At 59.7% G+C, this 16,393-nt stretch overlaps 1 protein-coding gene across 1 annotated transcript; it reads left to right on the top strand.

The window, feature by feature from the left end:
* Positions 1–90: 90 nt before the first annotated feature.
* On the top strand, positions 91–16,341 carry SELENON (selenoprotein N). Its single transcript, XM_088022559.1, has 12 exons — positions 91–288; positions 1,058–1,175; positions 4,125–4,258; positions 6,824–7,036; positions 7,213–7,337; positions 7,909–8,046; positions 9,706–9,787; positions 10,160–10,348; positions 10,718–10,823; positions 12,039–12,151; positions 12,238–12,339; positions 13,591–16,341. Exons 1-12 carry the CDS (start codon positions 91–93, stop codon positions 13,759–13,761), a joined length of 1,689 nt encoding a protein of 562 aa, XP_087878685.1. The 3' UTR covers positions 13,762–16,341.
* The last annotated feature ends 52 nt before the right edge of the window (positions 16,342–16,393 follow it).

Raw genomic sequence — 16,393 nt, 5'->3', positions numbered from 1 at the left:
ACACCACCGAGCCCGCACCCGCCCCACGGCCCGGAGGCCGCCCCGCCCCGCCGCCGCCGCCGCCGCCGCCAGTCCGCCGCCGCCGCCGCCATGGGCCGGGCCCGGCCGGGTGAACGCGGGCCGCCCGGCCCAGGCCCCGGCCCCGGCCCCGACCCCGCCGCGCCGCCGCCCGCACCCCGCCGCGCCCGCGGCCTGGCGCTGCTCGGGGCCCTGCTCGCCGCCGCCGCCGCCGCCGCCGCCGCGCGAGCCTACGCCCGCCACAACGAGGCCCAGGCGGCCGCGCGGCAGGTCCGGCCCCGGGGGAAGGGCGGGCGCGGGGCTCGCGGGGCCGGGGGGCGGGGGGGGGGAGGAGGGTTGGGCCCTTGGGGGTCGGGGTCCGGGCGGCGTGCGGCGGGGAGGGGGACCGGGAGGAGGTGGGGAGGGGGCTCGGCGGGGACGGGGACGGGGGCGGGGGCGGGGGGGTAGGCGGCCCCCGGAGCGGGCGGGCGCCGGGCTCGGAGGGAGGGGGGAGGGGATGGGGAGGCACGGGGTGGGGGGTAGGGGCGCGATGGAAGGTCGGGACCGGTGGGCCGCGGAGGGTGGAATGAAAGGGGGGGAAAGGGTGGGGGGGTGGCGGGTGGAGCAGACTTGGGAGGGCTGTGCTGGGAGGCCAGAACACTGGCCCAGTGTGGGGCAGGGCCTGGGACAGACCGGTGGCTTGGACAGTGGGAGTGAAGCCGGGCCCCGGGAGAGTCTGCTGGTGGCCCCGGAGAGTGCTGGGACAGTGCTGGGGGCACAGGAGAGGACACTGGTGAAAGAATGTGACATGGGGACGGGACCGGGTAGGAGACTAGGGCGCCCTTGGGCTTAGTGGGTAGTGGATGAAGGAGCAGGGCCCAGCAGGGACCGCGTGGGGACTGGGGCTCCGGGGTGGTACCGAGGGGACATTTGGGTGGGTGGACTGGGAAGTGTTGTGAGAACTCAGGAAGATGGTGCTGGGAGCTGCCCCATCGGCCTGTTTAGGACCCCCGGCTGGGTACCCAAATGGTGCTCAGTGGAGCCCCTTCCTCCCAAGCAGGAGTCCGCGCTGAAGGCCCTGGGGACAGAAGGCCTCTTTCTCTTTTCCTCCTTGGACACAGACCGGGATATGTACCTCAGCCCCGAGGAGTTCAAGCCCATTGCTGAGAAGCTGACAGGTACCAGGAGAGCCTGGGGCCTGGGGAGGGGGCACGTGCGTCATGGCCCTCAGCTTCTTGACCACTGAGCCTGCTCCTAGCAGGAGGGCCGCCTGGAGAGGGAGATGAGGCCCAGGGAGGTGCAGAGCCAGGATTAGAAAGGGGGCCATCTGGCTCCAGGTCCCACACCGGTTCCCAGGTTTGAGGATTAGCGAGAATGTCTGCAGAGTGACCAGTATACAGTAGCTTTCAGTGGACAGGCGCTCTTACCAGTTACTAGCGATTAAACTCTGCTCAGGTGCTGTCGGATTCCTAGTCTGTCCTGGCGGTCCATTTTTACCTACTTATAATCAGTGACCTTTTTTTTTTAATAAAGGTGAGGTGCTGAAATATTCTAATGAATTATTAAATGCTTCTCTCACGGTCTCACCAGCACCCCAACCTCTGTGTCCATTTCTCTCCAACATCTTGTGACACCTCTTGAACTCGGGATCTAGTTATCCAAATAGCTGGGTGTAAGGAGGTCAACAGCTGGGAAAGGCAAGGAAGAGAGACATCAGCTGCCCTTGGGTGCGTGAGCGCCAGGGGCCAGTGACGGGCCTTCTGTGTCTCAGGCGGGGTCGAGTAGGTCGGCCACTTGCTGGTCTGGTGACCGCAGTCCCTGCCAGAGAAGGAGGGTCAGATGAAAAATGTGAATTTGCTAGAGCAGATGTGGGTCCATGTCTCTCAGTGGCATCCAGTTCTGCGGTGAAGGCAGATGGGCTGGTAAACAGCTCAGCCTCATGTGGATTGGCCTTGACCTCTTATTCTGCAAACACTCCTCAGAGCATCCACCCAGCCACCTCCTTGTCCTTTTTCATGGACGGAGAGAGTGATTTCCCTCATAATGACACGTTGGACAAGCTTGCTGGGCTCGAGGACACTTGTAATTTTTTACACATAAATCTTTTTCTCCTCCCTTAACACCTAGGCTGCTAGGAGTGCAAAACTGGACCAAATTTTGGGAAAAGAAAACATAAAATAAAACAAAGCCCAAAACATCAAATCTATGCAGGAACCAGAAGCCGTCTGTCTAGTTGGTTCCGTTATGAGTGTGTTTAATTTTCCTTATACCTTAAAAGTTTTACGAATTGTCCCTAATGAGTTACTTAGAAGTCAGGCAATAAAACTTTTTATGAAAGAAACTAAAAGGCCATAACGTGCTGGACAGTGGTATTAATAATCTGTGATAAGAGTAAAATACTTGAAAAAGCAAGGCAGACGAATAGACTTGCACATTCCAGCTGTTCCCTTTCTCTGAGGTTTCCAGATTGCTCTTTGGAAAGTTTTGCTACATCGGCTTACAAATGCAGAAATAACCGTGATTCTTCAGAACAGGGCTTTACGTCAGAAGCTGATGCTGATTAAAAGGGCAGCTTCCTGATTCTAGCCCCTGAGGATTCTGACTCAGTAGGTTTGAGGAGGATTCTGGACATACGCAGTTTCGAAAGGCATCCCAAATGATTCTGATGATTCCTGTTTAGGAATTGCTCCCAGTGCTTCCAGTTGGCCTGTCAGTCAATTCGCCAGCAGATGCCAAGCATCATCTCTGTCCCATGAACCTGCCCGAGGACAGCACCATGGCGAGCAATGCCACTGCCTTACCCCTGAGAGGTGTCTAGGGCGCTCCCTTCCGTCAGTCACCCTTTTTGAAATAGGCTGCATTTCTCCCTCAGTCTTCATCATGACTCCCTCCACACTTGAAAGGTCTCAAACTGGGCATACCTCAGGCAGGAAAAGACCTGAGAAATCAAAATCAAGTTCAGCCACTGCCACTCCAGCCCCTCCTTGGACAGATGAGGAAACAGGACCATCCAGAAAATCGGGGAGAAGCAAGTCTCCTCTCTTCCAAACTGGCATTCTGGAGGACATTGCAATCTATCTCAGAGCTTAATGATACCAAAGATGGTGTCAAAGACGGTCCTGTTTCTCGCTTTCATTCGTTCTCCTCAGTGGCTCTCTGACAAGCGTTCGTTTCAAGAGGCCCCCAGGACAGGGACATGCAGGGCAGCATGGCCTCGATTGCCCATGTAGGAAAACCAGAGGGGCTGAGTGATTTGCCCCCAATGGTCCAGGAAATGGAACTGACCTCAGCCTGGAGCCGGGCTGATGAGGCCCAGCCCGTGTTCTCTTCTGCATGCCCCAGGCAGTGGCTTCTCTGGTGCTGGGACCCCAGCCACTGGGAGAGGCAGCTGCCTGCCCAGAGGCTGCCTTTGGTGGGCCCAGCACCAAGCTCATCTCAGACTCAGTTCACAGAACAAAGGGAAGCCGGACAACCAGCCAGCCCGGCCGGGTGGAAGGAGCACAGGGTGGAGTCAGGAGAATTCGGTTTGAGCCCTCGCTCTGTGGCTCCCCGACCCTGAATCCTCTGGTAGTAGTAATACAGCTAAAGTTTATTACGGGTTCACTCTGAACCAAACCGGGTGCTAACACCACGTGGATTCTCTCGTCCAATCCTCCTAACAAGCCACTGGCCAAATCACACAGCTGGTGAGGCGGGGGATTTGAACGTGGGTCATCTGGTTCCTGAGCCTTTAAGGAAACGGAGTCTCTGAGATCATAGTGCCCTCAGAAGAGGGTCATGGTTGATTGTGGGTTTAGAGTAAAACAGGCCTGGGTTTGAATCCTGACTCCCCCACGACCTAGCTGTGTGACCTTCGAGAAGTGACTTCACCTCCTCTCTGAGCTTCCACTTTTTCATGTGTAAAGTGGAATTGGTAATAATGTTATTATCGGCCTCTCCAGACTGCTGTGAGATACTTACTGGTTGTTACTTTGGGAATTGTTAACTATTATTACTCCAGCTCTAAGCCTGGCCCCCTTAAATCACCTTCCTGTGTGGGGGGAGAAGGGGGTGGACAGACATCCGCAAAGAAGAGAGGCCCTGCAGCCAGAGGGCAGGCCGCTCTCCAGCAACTGTGTGTCTCCTAGGGTCCGCTCCTGTGGGCGTCTACGAGGAGGCGGAACTGGCCCTTGACCCCAGTGAGGAGACGCTCACCATAGAAGCCCGATTCCAGCCTCTGCGCCCGGAGTCCATGACCAAGAGCAAAGACGGGTTCCTGGGGGTGAGTTTGAGTGGGGGGCAGTGGAGTCTGCCCCCAGGTAGGACCACAGATACAGGATTGTCTGCACACACTTACCCCCGAGAATAGGTCTGTGCTCTGTTTCGCTTTCCGTCTTTTCTTCCTTCCTTTATTAGCTGTCCCCTGTGCCCCAATGTGCCAGGCCCTGGGGGGTCCAGAAGTGGGTGCGATGCCAACCCCGTTGTTTAGGACACAGTGTGGTGCAGGAGGGGTAAGCATGAGCTCCTAATCCAGACGGGATCTGGACTGGCTTCCTAGAGGCAGTGTCGTCAGACAGAGACTGCAGGAGGAGGGGCCTGAGCCAGTGGCGGGGGGTTGAGGGGGAAATGGAAGGATGGAAGGACCCGGGCAGAGGAGGCAGCTCATTACTTTCTGCAAGTTGGTCTCCCCCCGCCCCCACGCTGTGAGTTTCTTGAGGGCAAGGCCTGCGACTCATGCCTCTGCGCTTCCTCAGGCCCCTGGCACCTGACTGGTGCTCTGCTGCACTCTGATGAGCCAGACCTGAGGTTCAGCCCAGGCAGGGGGCCATGGCGGGGAGGGGTGCCTGACAAATGCTGTCCTGAGCAGCCCTGCCCCGCCCTGAGGCCTGTGGGCCAAGGTCGCAAGCCCATCCTGGCCCCGAGGCATCCCCACACCCTGCCTGCCTTCCCCGCCCTTCCCCCTCAGCTTGCTCTGTTCCAGCCACTCCAGATGTCCAGGCTTTCTTCCCGCTGTGAGCCTCCTCGGATGCTGTTCCCTCTGCCAGGAGCAACTTTTCCTCTTTGCCCAGCCCACAGAGACTCAGCCTTTCCGTCTCCCCTGAAAGGCCACTGCAGCATGAACAAAGGTCTGAAGGCAGGAAGTGCTGGGCCAGCCACCTGCAGACAGAGAGCTGGTGCGGCTGGACCCAGGGCACGTGGGACACAGGCAGGGGCATCCCGGCCAGTGGGGCTGGAAGAGAAGTCGCCAGACTGCAGAGGGCCTCGGTCGCCTGACTTTGGCCTTCATTCTGCAGCAGTGAATTACCATAGCAGATTTTGAAATGGGAGGGTTCCCTCGTCAGATGCTCGGCAGGCTGGGGAGAAACAGGAGACGAAAAGCCCCGTTGTTGGTGGGCCATTTGCCCCACGGGGACCAGGGGAGGGAATGGGTCTGGTGGGAAGCGAATGAGGTCAGTCTGGACACATTGAAGTCGAGGCGCCTGCGGATGTCCAGGGGGGACAGTCCAGCAAGTGAGGTTGGAAACACAGGTTTGGCCTCCCACAGAAGACCTGGGGAGGGAAGGTTGGCAGAGATAGTTGGTGGCTGAAGTTGTCCGAATAGATGAGTCCCCCGCAGAGCAGTGAGAACAGGGCGGGAGCTGGTGGGGTGCCAGGGTGCAGCTGCACTTGGTGGGTAGATGGGTCAGGGGCAGCGCCCCACAGAGCGCGGCCCCCCTTCGCGGGCAGCTCCCCTGCAGGGGTGGGCAGGACCCCGCGGGCAGGCGGCTCCACCTGGCGCAGCACATCCAGCCCTGCTTAGAGAACTGCCTGCTCGGTCTCCCTGGGGGGTAGCTCCAAGAACCTCTCTCCTCCCAGTGAGCCTGGCCCCCCTACCACTGTGGAGGCTGGGAAGGGAGGGGGAGCCTGATGCCGGCGAAGACCTGGCAGCTCCCTGGTGGTGGAGCGCCCCCCGAAGGGGCCAGGCACGTGCTGTCCCAGTGGTGGATGCCTCATGGGACTCCTGCCTGTGGCACAGAGGGGCAGGGAGGGGCTGCCCAAGGGGCAGCTTTTACCCCAGGACATGCCCCGGGTCCTGCCTCGGTGCTCCAGACGTGCAGACAGACAGGCCCGCACAGTCTGACCCTCGTTCTGTCCCGCGTGTCAGCTCTCCTGACGGAGATGGGGCCTTACTGACGGGGAAACAGCTGAGGGACGCCGGGCATGCCAGGGGCCTGGCCAGCGTGGTACAGGCGACTCTAGAAGGGGGCGCTCTCTGGGGGTGACCTTCCTTCCCCTTCTCTGTGGTCGCATCCTGCTCTTTACCCCTGAGATTTCCGCCAAAAGGTGGAAATTTCTCCTCAGACTTCTCTCCAAAGCCTCGGCCCCCTCCGTGGGACGTTAGCCCCAGGGGGAGACTTGGAGAGAAGGTCAGGGAGAAGGCAAGGCTGGTGAAGGGGGTGGCAGGTGGTGGCTCTCAGGATTGCCAGCTGGTGCAGAGGAGGGAGGCAGGACCATGTGTCTGTGAGGCCTGGGCTTGGTGAAGAGGCCGGCAGAACCCCTGCACAGAGCTCCCCCCTGCACCCGGCCCCGCGCCAGCCCTAACTGGCCCTGCCAGCTCTGGCCTGGGCTGCCCCTGAGCGGGCCAGCAGGGTGCTGCTGGGGGCCGGGGAGGTGAGGTGAGCCTCAGCTCTGGCAACGTAGTGCCTGCCAGGCCTCTGGCTGTCCCCAGGACAAAGCACACCCTGGGTCCTGCCACTCCCTTGGCTTGTGGGCCGGCTCAGGGCTCAAGGGAGACCTCTGGGCCTGCGTGGAACGCCCACGTCGTGGTTCTCGGCGCCCTAGAGCTCCGGCTCTCCCCCCGCCCCAGGTCTCCCGCCTCGCCCTGTCCGGCCTCCGCAACTGGACGACGGCAGCCTCGCCAAGTGCGGTGTTCGCCGCCCGCCACTTCCGGCCCTTCCTTCCTCCTCGGGGCCGGGTGGAGCTGGGCGAGCCCTGGTGGATCATCCCCAGTGAGCTGAGCGTCTTCACCGGCTATCTGTCCAACAACCGCTTCTACCCACCACCACCCAAGGGCAAAGAGGTGAGGGCCCCATAGTGAGCCCCAGCCCCAGCCCAGGCATGGCCCCTTCTGCGTCTGCTCCGCACCCGGACCCCCAACCCCCTCCCGCGCCCCCGGCCTGCAGGCCCAGAACAGACGCTCACCTCGGGGATCAGGACCCAACAGGCCAGCACGGGTCTTCACTGCCTTCCCCCCAGGTCATCATCCACCGGCTCCTGAGCATGTTCCACCCTCGGCCCTTCGTGAAGACCCGCTTTGCCCCTCAGGGGGCCGTCGCCTGCCTGACGGCCATCAGCGATTTCTACTACACTGTGATGTTCCGGTGTGTAGTCCTCAGACACCCTCCCTGGCCTCTCAGCTGGGCCGGGGACCCCCGGGAAGCATGGAAGGACCCGGCACCGTGAGGGCAGGGCCTGCCCGGAAGCCCCCAGTGCCACCACGTACCACCCTCTGGTCTTGGGCAAGCAGTGTTGGCTCTCTGGGCCTCAGTTTCCTCATCTGTGGGGTGGGGGGGGGGGTGGTGACTTCCTCCTGGGAGCGCGGGGAAAGTATGGGGCATGCTTAGCATGAGGCTGGTGGCTGACTGTTATCCACCCAGAAGGGGGCGCGTAGGAGCTATGACACCAGCTCAAACACACCCTGCAGAGGCTGTGAGGGCTCAGAGGAAGGCTGGTCAGGCCAGGCCCGGCCCTGAGGATGGGCCGCGCTTGGAGAGCCTCGTGTCCTCTCCCTGCCCCACACGTTCTCCTTCGTCCCCTGCCCAGCCCTGTCTTCCCCATGAGAGTCTGGCCAAGGGCTCCCCAGCTTTGACACAAAAGCAGCAGGGTGGGCCGTGGCTCAGCAGGGGGCTGCTCCCAGCCAGGCTGCTTCCCCGCCCCCCCCCACTCCCCCAGGATCCACGCCGAGTTCCAGCTCAGCGAGCCGCCTGACTTCCCCTTCTGGTTCTCACCTGGCCAGTTCACCGGCCACATCATCCTCTCCAAAGACGCCACTCACATCCGAGACTTCCGGCTCTTCGTGCCCAACCACAGGTGGGAGCCTTGGCCCCAGCCCAGCCCTGCACCCCGTTATAGTTGGCCCCACTCCACCCCCCAGCTCCAGGAGCTCGGGTACAGGGGCCCAGAGGCCCCTTCCGTCTCTCTCCCTCCTTCGCTCCCCAGAGCCACTTCTCTTGGAAGGGGCCTGGAGCTGACCCAGGAGCAGGCAGCTTGAGGTGAGCGGAGGTGGGTCATTCCATCATCTGGCAACCATGTCCCAGTTGGCCTGGACCACCAACACTGTGCCTGGGACCCACTGCAGCAAACCTTCCCCAAAGCTGGAGCCTAACACCCTCATTCTGCTGACAGACCTCTCACAGACCCATGACCACAGCCTGCACATGGCACCCTAGTGCTGGCAGCTGGGCAGGGACCTGGCTGATCCGAGTCCAGGAAGCCTGCCCAGAGGAAGAGACATGGAAGAGCTGGGTGGGGCAGGGGGCGGGGTGAGGAGGGTTTAGCCGGGCCAAGGGAGCAGCCCATGTAGTCCTGGGGGCAGGCCCTCCACTGCCTGCAGTTGCTACCACAGGCCCGGGGGAGGGGGGGGTGTGGAGGGAAGGGGCCTTTTGGGAGGACTCCATGCCGGCCGCCTGCCTGCCTGCCCAGTCTGCTCAGGGTCATCCTCTTGTCAGGGGAGCATGGGACCAGAAGGCCTGACTTCCAAGTCTTTCCAGATTCCTCCCTGATAGCAAGTGGCTGCTTAGTGGGTCTGAGTGACCCAGGACAGGGACAAGACCTTGGCTGGGAGCTGGGAGCCCCATAGTTAAGTCTCCACTGTGGCACCAGTGGGCTGCATGGCCCAGGGCAAAGCCCTGGCTGTCTCTGGACCTGTTTCCTCATCAGCTGGGGGGGGGCGGGGCATGGCTCCTGGGCATGCATGAAGGGATGGCTGGGAGAGCCTGGGAAGAGAAACCACTACCCAGGAGCAGGAGTGGTTTCTTCTCCCTCCCCTCAGCAAGCAAGCACCTCCCCCACCCCCGCCCGCCGCCAAATGCACAGGCTCAGCCCAGAGCACGTTTGCCTCCACCCCAGGGTTGGAGGTGGAGGTCCTGGGTTGGGTGAAACAGGGCAGGGGCAAATGACCAGCCCCAAGACCGGCTGCTCCTGAGCCTGTGTCTTGGAACCAGGCCCAAGGCTGCCCAGCTCCTCAGGCGCCCCCCCCAATCCTGCCTGAGGAGGTTAGTTGTCGGTCCTGGGGCTCCCTCATGTGGCCGATCTGCAGGTGACCTGTGGTGGGGCCACACTTCCAGCGGGGGGCGGGAGGGGGCGCTGGCAACTCAGGGAGGAGGGTGCTGGGTTTTCACGACTGCCCTTCTCCGTGTCCTGAGGGAGGCACTGATGATCTTTCTGCCTCAAAGAGCCGTGGGCAGCATGTGAGACATGGATGGGAAAGCCCTTTGTGAACTGGAAGGGGCTGGGCCAGTCGAGCGTGGTGTGGTTGCAGCACCTCCCAAAGAGGCGGCCCAGGGACAGAAGAGGGCCCAGGCTCCGCGGGCAGAATCCCAGTGGCCCTAAGACCTCGGGGTCACCTTGTCAAGCCCCGGTGTTCTCATCTGTAAAATGGGGAAGCTTGTGTGCTCTCAGAGAGAGAAAGATTGGCATGGGCCTTGGTGACGGGGGTGTTCTGCCCTGGCCCCCTCTCCCTGTCGCCAGGTCTCTGAACGTGGACATGGAATGGCTGTACGGGGCCGGTGAGAGCAGCAACATGGAGGTGGACATTGGCTACATCCCCCAGGTGAGCACACAAGGGGTCCCGACCCAGGTCTGCAGGGCTGGGTGCCGCAGGCAGTCCGGGTGAAGGCCAGAGCTTCTGGTGGGCTGAGGCCAGCTGTCCCCAAAGCAGGATTCTGGGGAACCACCTGATCTTGCACAGAAAACCTCACAGTTGCCATTGGTCCTCAGACGGCTTCACGTGGTAGAAGGAGCCCTGGATGGACCCTGGCTCTGCCCCAGACTCACCCCAGCCCTGACCCAGCCCTGTCCTTCCCGGGGCCTCAGTTCCTTCACCTCTCCATTGAGTCGGGGGGTCTTTGAGGGTCTCTCAAGGAGTCTTGCCCATCTCTGAGACACCCTCACTGATGTCATCCCCTCCTACTCTCTGGCCCAGATGGAGCTGGAGGCCCTGGGCCCATCGGTCCCCTCCATGATCCTGGATGAGGATGGCAACATGATCGACAGCCGCCCGCCCTCAGGGGAGCCCCTCCAGTTTGTGTTTGAGGAGATCAAGTGGCAGCAGGAGCTGAGCTGGGAGGAGGCCGCCCGGCGCCTGGAGGTGGCCATGTACCCCTTCAAGAAGGTGGGGCTAGACGGGAGCGAGGGCCAGGGGCGAGGTCTGTGCGGCCAGGGCTGGGGGAACAGTGCGGTGCGGGGCGGGGGTGGCCCTTGATTCCAGGCTGGGTACGGGGCTTGCTGCTGAGGCCACCTCCCTGCCCGGCCCTGCCCGTACCAGTGGGGCCTCTCTTTTGCCATTCAGAACTTGGCAGGAGGCATCCCCTGGCCCAGCAATACCCTTTCTCTCTCTCTCAGACACACACACATGCATATGCATGCACGCACAGTTACACACTCACAGTACAAACACACACATACACACACATTGTCCACACCTCCTGAGTAGGACCCTAGCCGCACACAGTAGCTTCTCTGTGTCACCCCTTGGCCCCAGGTCACCTATCTGCCATTCATCGAGGCCTTCGACCACGCCAAGGCCAAGAACAAGCTGGTGCACTCAATTCTGCTGTGGGGGGCCCTGGATGACCAGTCCTGCTGAGGTGAGGGAGACCCCGCCAGGCTGAGAGAATGGGGGGACAAGTCACACCTCGTGGGGTGCAGGAGGCTCTGAGACCAACAGGACTGTCCTGTTGGGGCATGGGGGGCGGGGCTTGGGGACTACACAGGGCAGGGATGTGGAGTAAGAGCCCGGGGGAGTTCTGCACTGAGCTCGGAAGAAGCTGGTGTTCACATTAGGAAGAGCCCAGCTCAACCATTTTCAGCGTGGAGACCTTGGCCACGTGACTTCCCCTCCTTGAGCCTTAGTTTTCTCGACAGTGAAAGAGGGGGAACACACTTACCCCACAGAGTTGTGAAAATGGGTGTGTGTCTGTGCTCCGTGAAGGGTTGCACACAAGTAAGAGAGAAAGTAGTGCCAGAGGCTGGCCGTGCGTGTACGTATTCGGAAGATTCACCCAAGACCTACCGGACACAGAGATTTAGGGTGTCTGCCAGCGGGAACAAAGATGGGTAAGAGCATGCCCCTGCCCTCATTCCAGTCAATCCACAAACACCCCAGTCACCGCCTGCACCAAGCCTGTAGGCTGGGTGCGGGGAGTCTGGTCAGAAGTGGTCCCCGTGCTCGGGGAGCGCAGTGTGTGTAGAAGGCGCGTGTCGAATGAAGACAAGCGTGGTGAGCGGCACACAGGGCATGGTGCAGGGCGGCACAAGACTGTGACCGGGGCTCAGGGGAGCCTTCTCAGAGATAGGGATTGTAAGCTGAGACTTTGGAGGAGGAGGAGAAGTTTATCAAGTGGCAGGAGGAAAAGTGTTTTAGGTAGAATAATCTGTGCAAAGGCCCTGGGCTCTAGAGTTTAGTGGATTTAAGAAGCTGGCACTATTCTCCCTCTGACCCTCCCCCCTCTCATGTACTCTCTCTCTCTCATTCTCGCTCTCTCAAATAAATAAATATTAAAAAAAAAAAAAAGAAGCTGGCACTATCTGCAGGTCCCTGGGCCGAGGTTGTCGTCTGTCTGTGTGTCTCCCTCCTCCCCCCGCCCTGCCCCCCACCCCCTCTCAGCCCAGGACGCCACAATGTCACTGACTGGAATTACAGCGATCCTCTACTCAGCACCTACTCTGTGGCACGCTCTTTGAATCTGTTCTTACTGGGGTGCACAGACGGCTCTACAGCCCAGAAGGTTTATTGCTGATAGAGAACCCAGCAAGACATGTGGGGGTGCCTCACCCTTCTGGCCTTGCTGTTTCCTGAACAGGTTCGGGGCGGACTCTCCGGGAGACTGTCCTGGAAAGTTCGCCCATCATCGCCCTCCTCAATGAGAGCTTCATCAGCACTTGGTCCCTGGTGAGGGAGCTGGAAGACCTGCAGGTGAGTGGCAGGTGTGTGGGAACAGCCCCGTGGGAGCCCCGGGGACGGGGCCGGTGGCTGAGGCATCGGGACATGTGTCCCCACAGAATGACCAGGAGAACCCGTCCCACAAGAAGCTAGCTGACCTGCACCTGGAGAAGTACAGCTTCCCCGTGGAGATGATGATTTGTCTGCCCAACGGCACTGTGGTAGGCAGCCCCCCACGCCTTCCCCCGGTTGGGCCAGGCAGCTCGGGGCAGAGGAAGCAGCAAGCAAGGGGCGCACACTCAGAGACCTCATCAGCCTTCGGGGCTGGCTCCGCCACTTCCTGCCGCTCTCCCAGTCAGTCTGAACCTCACTGGTCCCCCTCTATAAAATAGGAATTGTCACACCCACCCGGCCTGCCTCGTGCAGGGGTGGGGACACTCCCACGAGAAGGGGGACCTCGACAGCACTTCGGGGAATGGACAGGAATGTGGCCTGGAAGGGAAAGCTGACCCTGGACCATTGTGGCCAGCTCTGGGAGGGAAGGCGGAAGGAGGGGCCCGGCCTCGTGACAAGCAGAGAGGACCAGGGGGCCCCAGGCCGAGCCAAGCTGCAAGATCCTCTCTCTCCCCGGGGGCCCCTATAAGTACTCACAGCCTCTCACGGGGGTCTCACGCGTCTTTGGGAGAGGGACAATGACAAGTGCCCATTTTACAAACAAGGAAACTGAGGCTCAAAAAGGTCCAGAGACTTGGTGAAAGTTACACAATTAAGTGCAGCCTGCATGTGAGCCTCAGAATCTCCTGCCCCTTGCCCTTTGAGTCCCGAGGGATGGTTTCGTGTGGGACTGAAGACCGTGGTCGGGTCGTTAGCTTCCCCAGGCTCTCAAGTGGAGGAGGAAGTCGGGGAGCAAGAGCTGAGGCTGGCTGGGAAGAGGGCCACTGCGCCCTGGCGCTCAGCACGGTGGGCCCGGCCCTGGCAGGCCCTGGCATCCCAGAGCCCAGTGGACAAAACTTGGCCCGGGGACTGCGCCCTCCCGCTTGTCCATTTGTTTCTTGGCTCGTGTATGGGCACCTGCCCTTAAGGAGCTGAGTAACCAGGGCGAGAGGAAGCAGGGAAGCAGGCACACAGAGTGGGTGGGCATTTTGGCAGAAGGGAGTGTGGAGTTCAAGGGTCACAGGAACAGAGGAGAAGAGGGGCCGTGGGGGGTGGGGGCGAGGGGAAGGCGGAGAGGCGTTAGGTTCTGGCCAGTAGATGAGTGTGGGAGAGCTCCGCAGGCAGAGGGCCCTGTGTGCCCAGAGGCGGGAGACGGGGAAACGGCCGGGCCCTGGGTTCGGTTCTGCTCTGCCTGTCTGCCGTCTGCCTCGGAGTGAGGACAGTGGAGGCCTGAGAGTGGCCCCTTCTCCCAAGAGGGCATGAGCAGACCGGGAGCAGAGGGGGCCCCGCTCACTCTCCTCACCTGGCCCCTCTCCCAGGTCCACCACATCAACGCCAACTACTTCTTGGATATCACCTCCATGAAGCCCGAGGATATTGAGAACAACGTCTTCAGCTTCTCATCCACCTTTGAGGACCCGTCCACGGCCACGTATATGCAGTTCCTGAAGGAGGGCCTTCGGCGTGGCCTGCCGCTCCTGCAGCCCTAGTGTACCCTCAGGCCGTGAGAGGCCCGGCTGGCGTAGGGGGAGCTGAAGGAAGGGCCTCCAGCGCTGAGGACAGGCCCCTCAGGCCCAGAGCCGGTGGTCCTCACACTCCCACCCCTGCCGCTCCCAGGCTGCCCGTGGGGCCTGAGGTCAATGGGGGGTAGACGGGGGTGTCTGGGCTGACTGGCTGGATGAACCTCTGGCTCCAGCTGCCACCATTAGCCCTTTACTACCCACATGGTTCCAGAAGCTGTTCAGGATACCAAAAATGGGGCCTCGGGTCATCTCCCTGGACCTCACCCACTCAGGCACATAGTCCAGGTCCTTGTGAGGTGAAGATCAGGAAGGAGTGGTGCTAGGAAGACTGGGCCACCCCTCTCTCCTTACATTCATCCCAAAAGAAACATCAAGAAACCCTGGACTGGGGGTTAAGGAGGGGTTGCCAGGGAAGCACTCTTGTTTGGAGCCTCCTTCCTGGCTGCCCCCCCCCCGCCTGGTGTCCCCCAGTGGGGTGAGTTTCAGCTGGAGACAGCCTTTTGGAGGCTCAGGGCAAAGCCCTCCTTCAGGAGAATTCACTGTACCTCGGACCTTGGCTTCCCAGACCACTCAATCCAACCTAATGATAGGACACCCAGCACCAATTTTGGGACTTGCTGGGGGGCAGCTGCCTGGAGAGGTTCACTGTGAAGGAGACTTCTGCTCTTAGCAAGGGAGTCCACTGAGGGGTTCCTGAGGCCCAGCGCCAAGGCACCCCCAACCACCTCCACCTACCCCAGCAAGGGTCACAGTAGGATGACAGACCCCAGCTCCACAGAAGTGTACCTCAGCCAAAGAACACAGCCTCCCCCAGAGCTGGCGCTGCCCCAGCTGTCAGGGCAGCCCAGACCAGCTAGCCCACCACCGAGTGGCCATTGACCCTCCTTGGCCTCTCTTAAGGCCTTGGTCTACGTCCCAAGCCACTGACCACAGCCAGTCTTTTTTATATATGCAGAAAAGTGTCTTTATGTGAAGCTTCTCACAGTTTGTAGGTATTTTTGATAACCCCAACGCTGAGGAGAAAGAAGGGGTGGTGTCTTCCCCCAGCAGCAGCCCCATGATGGCTGGATCTGAAATCCTAGATGGGTCCAGCTTGATGTCTTTGCAGCTGCACCTACAGGAAGAAATAGTCCTCTCTTCCTTTTCTTCCAGCTTTTTAAAAAAGGTCAGTGTACCCCCAACCCTATCCTTGTCCGCCACTCAGGACCATGAGAGATCCTTGGGCTTTTTCATTAAAGCCTTGGAGCCACACCTGCTCCCCAACGCCTGCCCCCACAGGGGCTCACTCTCAAACCTGGAAGAGGAAGGCAGACATTTCCTCAGACATGCTCCCCGGCCTCCCATCCGCTGAGTTCTGTCTGCCACTGAAGTATCCATACTGAGCCTTCTCTGTCTGGGGCACTCTGTTAACATTACTTGTATTTTCTCATTTAATCCTCACAACAAACCTGTGAGGCAGATAGTAATTGTTCCCATTTTGCAGATGAAACTGAGTCTCAAGGAAGTGAAGTGACGTGCCTAAGGTCACTGAGTGGTGGAGCTGAGATTCAGCCTGTCTCAATTTTGGAGTGTTTTGTTTTGCACTGCCCCTCACCTCTCTCCCCTGCCCATTTTCACCGAGGTGAAAAAGAAAGCCTTTCAGACCAAAATGTCTCACTCCCCTCTGATCTCCAGAGCAAAGGAGGCGTGAGCCAGCCAGCTCAACCAAGTTGCATCCTGGGAGGCAGTGCTTCCATGCCCCTTACAGGGAGGGAGGGCACCCGAGTCTGTCTCGGGGCTTCCAGGCCTGGGCGGCAGTAACCAATCCCATGAGCCACCCAGTGTCAGCAGAGACTCAGCCTCGCCACCCAGCAGGCTCTTCCTCTCGTCCTGGTACAGGAGGGCCCACTCCACATTGCACAGTCTTTGTTTTATGTAAGGCACTGATTGCCTTGGCTTTCTGATCTTCATCTCAAGTCTTCTCCTGAACCCCACCCGCACCCCACACTGGGCCTTGAAGCTCATGGTGGGGGAGGGCCCCCAGCTCCTGCCTGTTACCTGTCTGCCCCTTCCCTCCGATACCCACACGTCCTGTAATAAAATTGGAGAGACTAGGGTGGTTCTAAGTGCCTTTCCTTTGAATGGGATATTGGTTAGTTCTATCCTTGGTCTGACTCTGTGGGATTGGCTTGGCAGATGGGCAAGGGAGCATGGCTGGAATGCCTTTGGGGACTATCTTTTCTGTCACTAGAGGGCTCAAGTGATGTCCTTAAGTTTGTGATAGACCTAGTAGTAGTACTTACTACTGTTTTTAGAATCTGGTGAGAAAGATTCTGAAGTTAATTACCCATTGTCTTAGAAGCAGAGCCTAAGGCAGGCATTAGGTAATTTTTTTTTTTTTTTTGAGGGAGTACACTTCAAGAAAAACCTGTATAAGAAGGAGTGAAGAAGGGACACCTAGCTGGCTCAGTTGAAGGAGCATGTGACTCAATCTCAGGGTTGGGAGTTCGAACCCCATGTTGGGTGTAAAGGTTACTTTAAAAAAATAAAATCTTTTTTTAAAAAGCCTTTAAATTTTTTTTTAATTAAAAAAAATAAAAGGGAGTGACGAAGAATGGGG

The sequence above is a fragment of the Eumetopias jubatus genome, unplaced genomic scaffold, assembly GCF_037043125.1.
Source record: "Eumetopias jubatus isolate StellerSeaLion01/CBP00866 unplaced genomic scaffold, mEumJub1_p1.0 scaffold_4, whole genome shotgun sequence".
NCBI classification, from domain to species: domain Eukaryota; kingdom Metazoa; phylum Chordata; class Mammalia; order Carnivora; family Otariidae; genus Eumetopias; species Eumetopias jubatus.
Note: the sequence above shows the minus strand (reverse complement) of the source record. Positions and strands in the feature narration are given on the sequence as shown.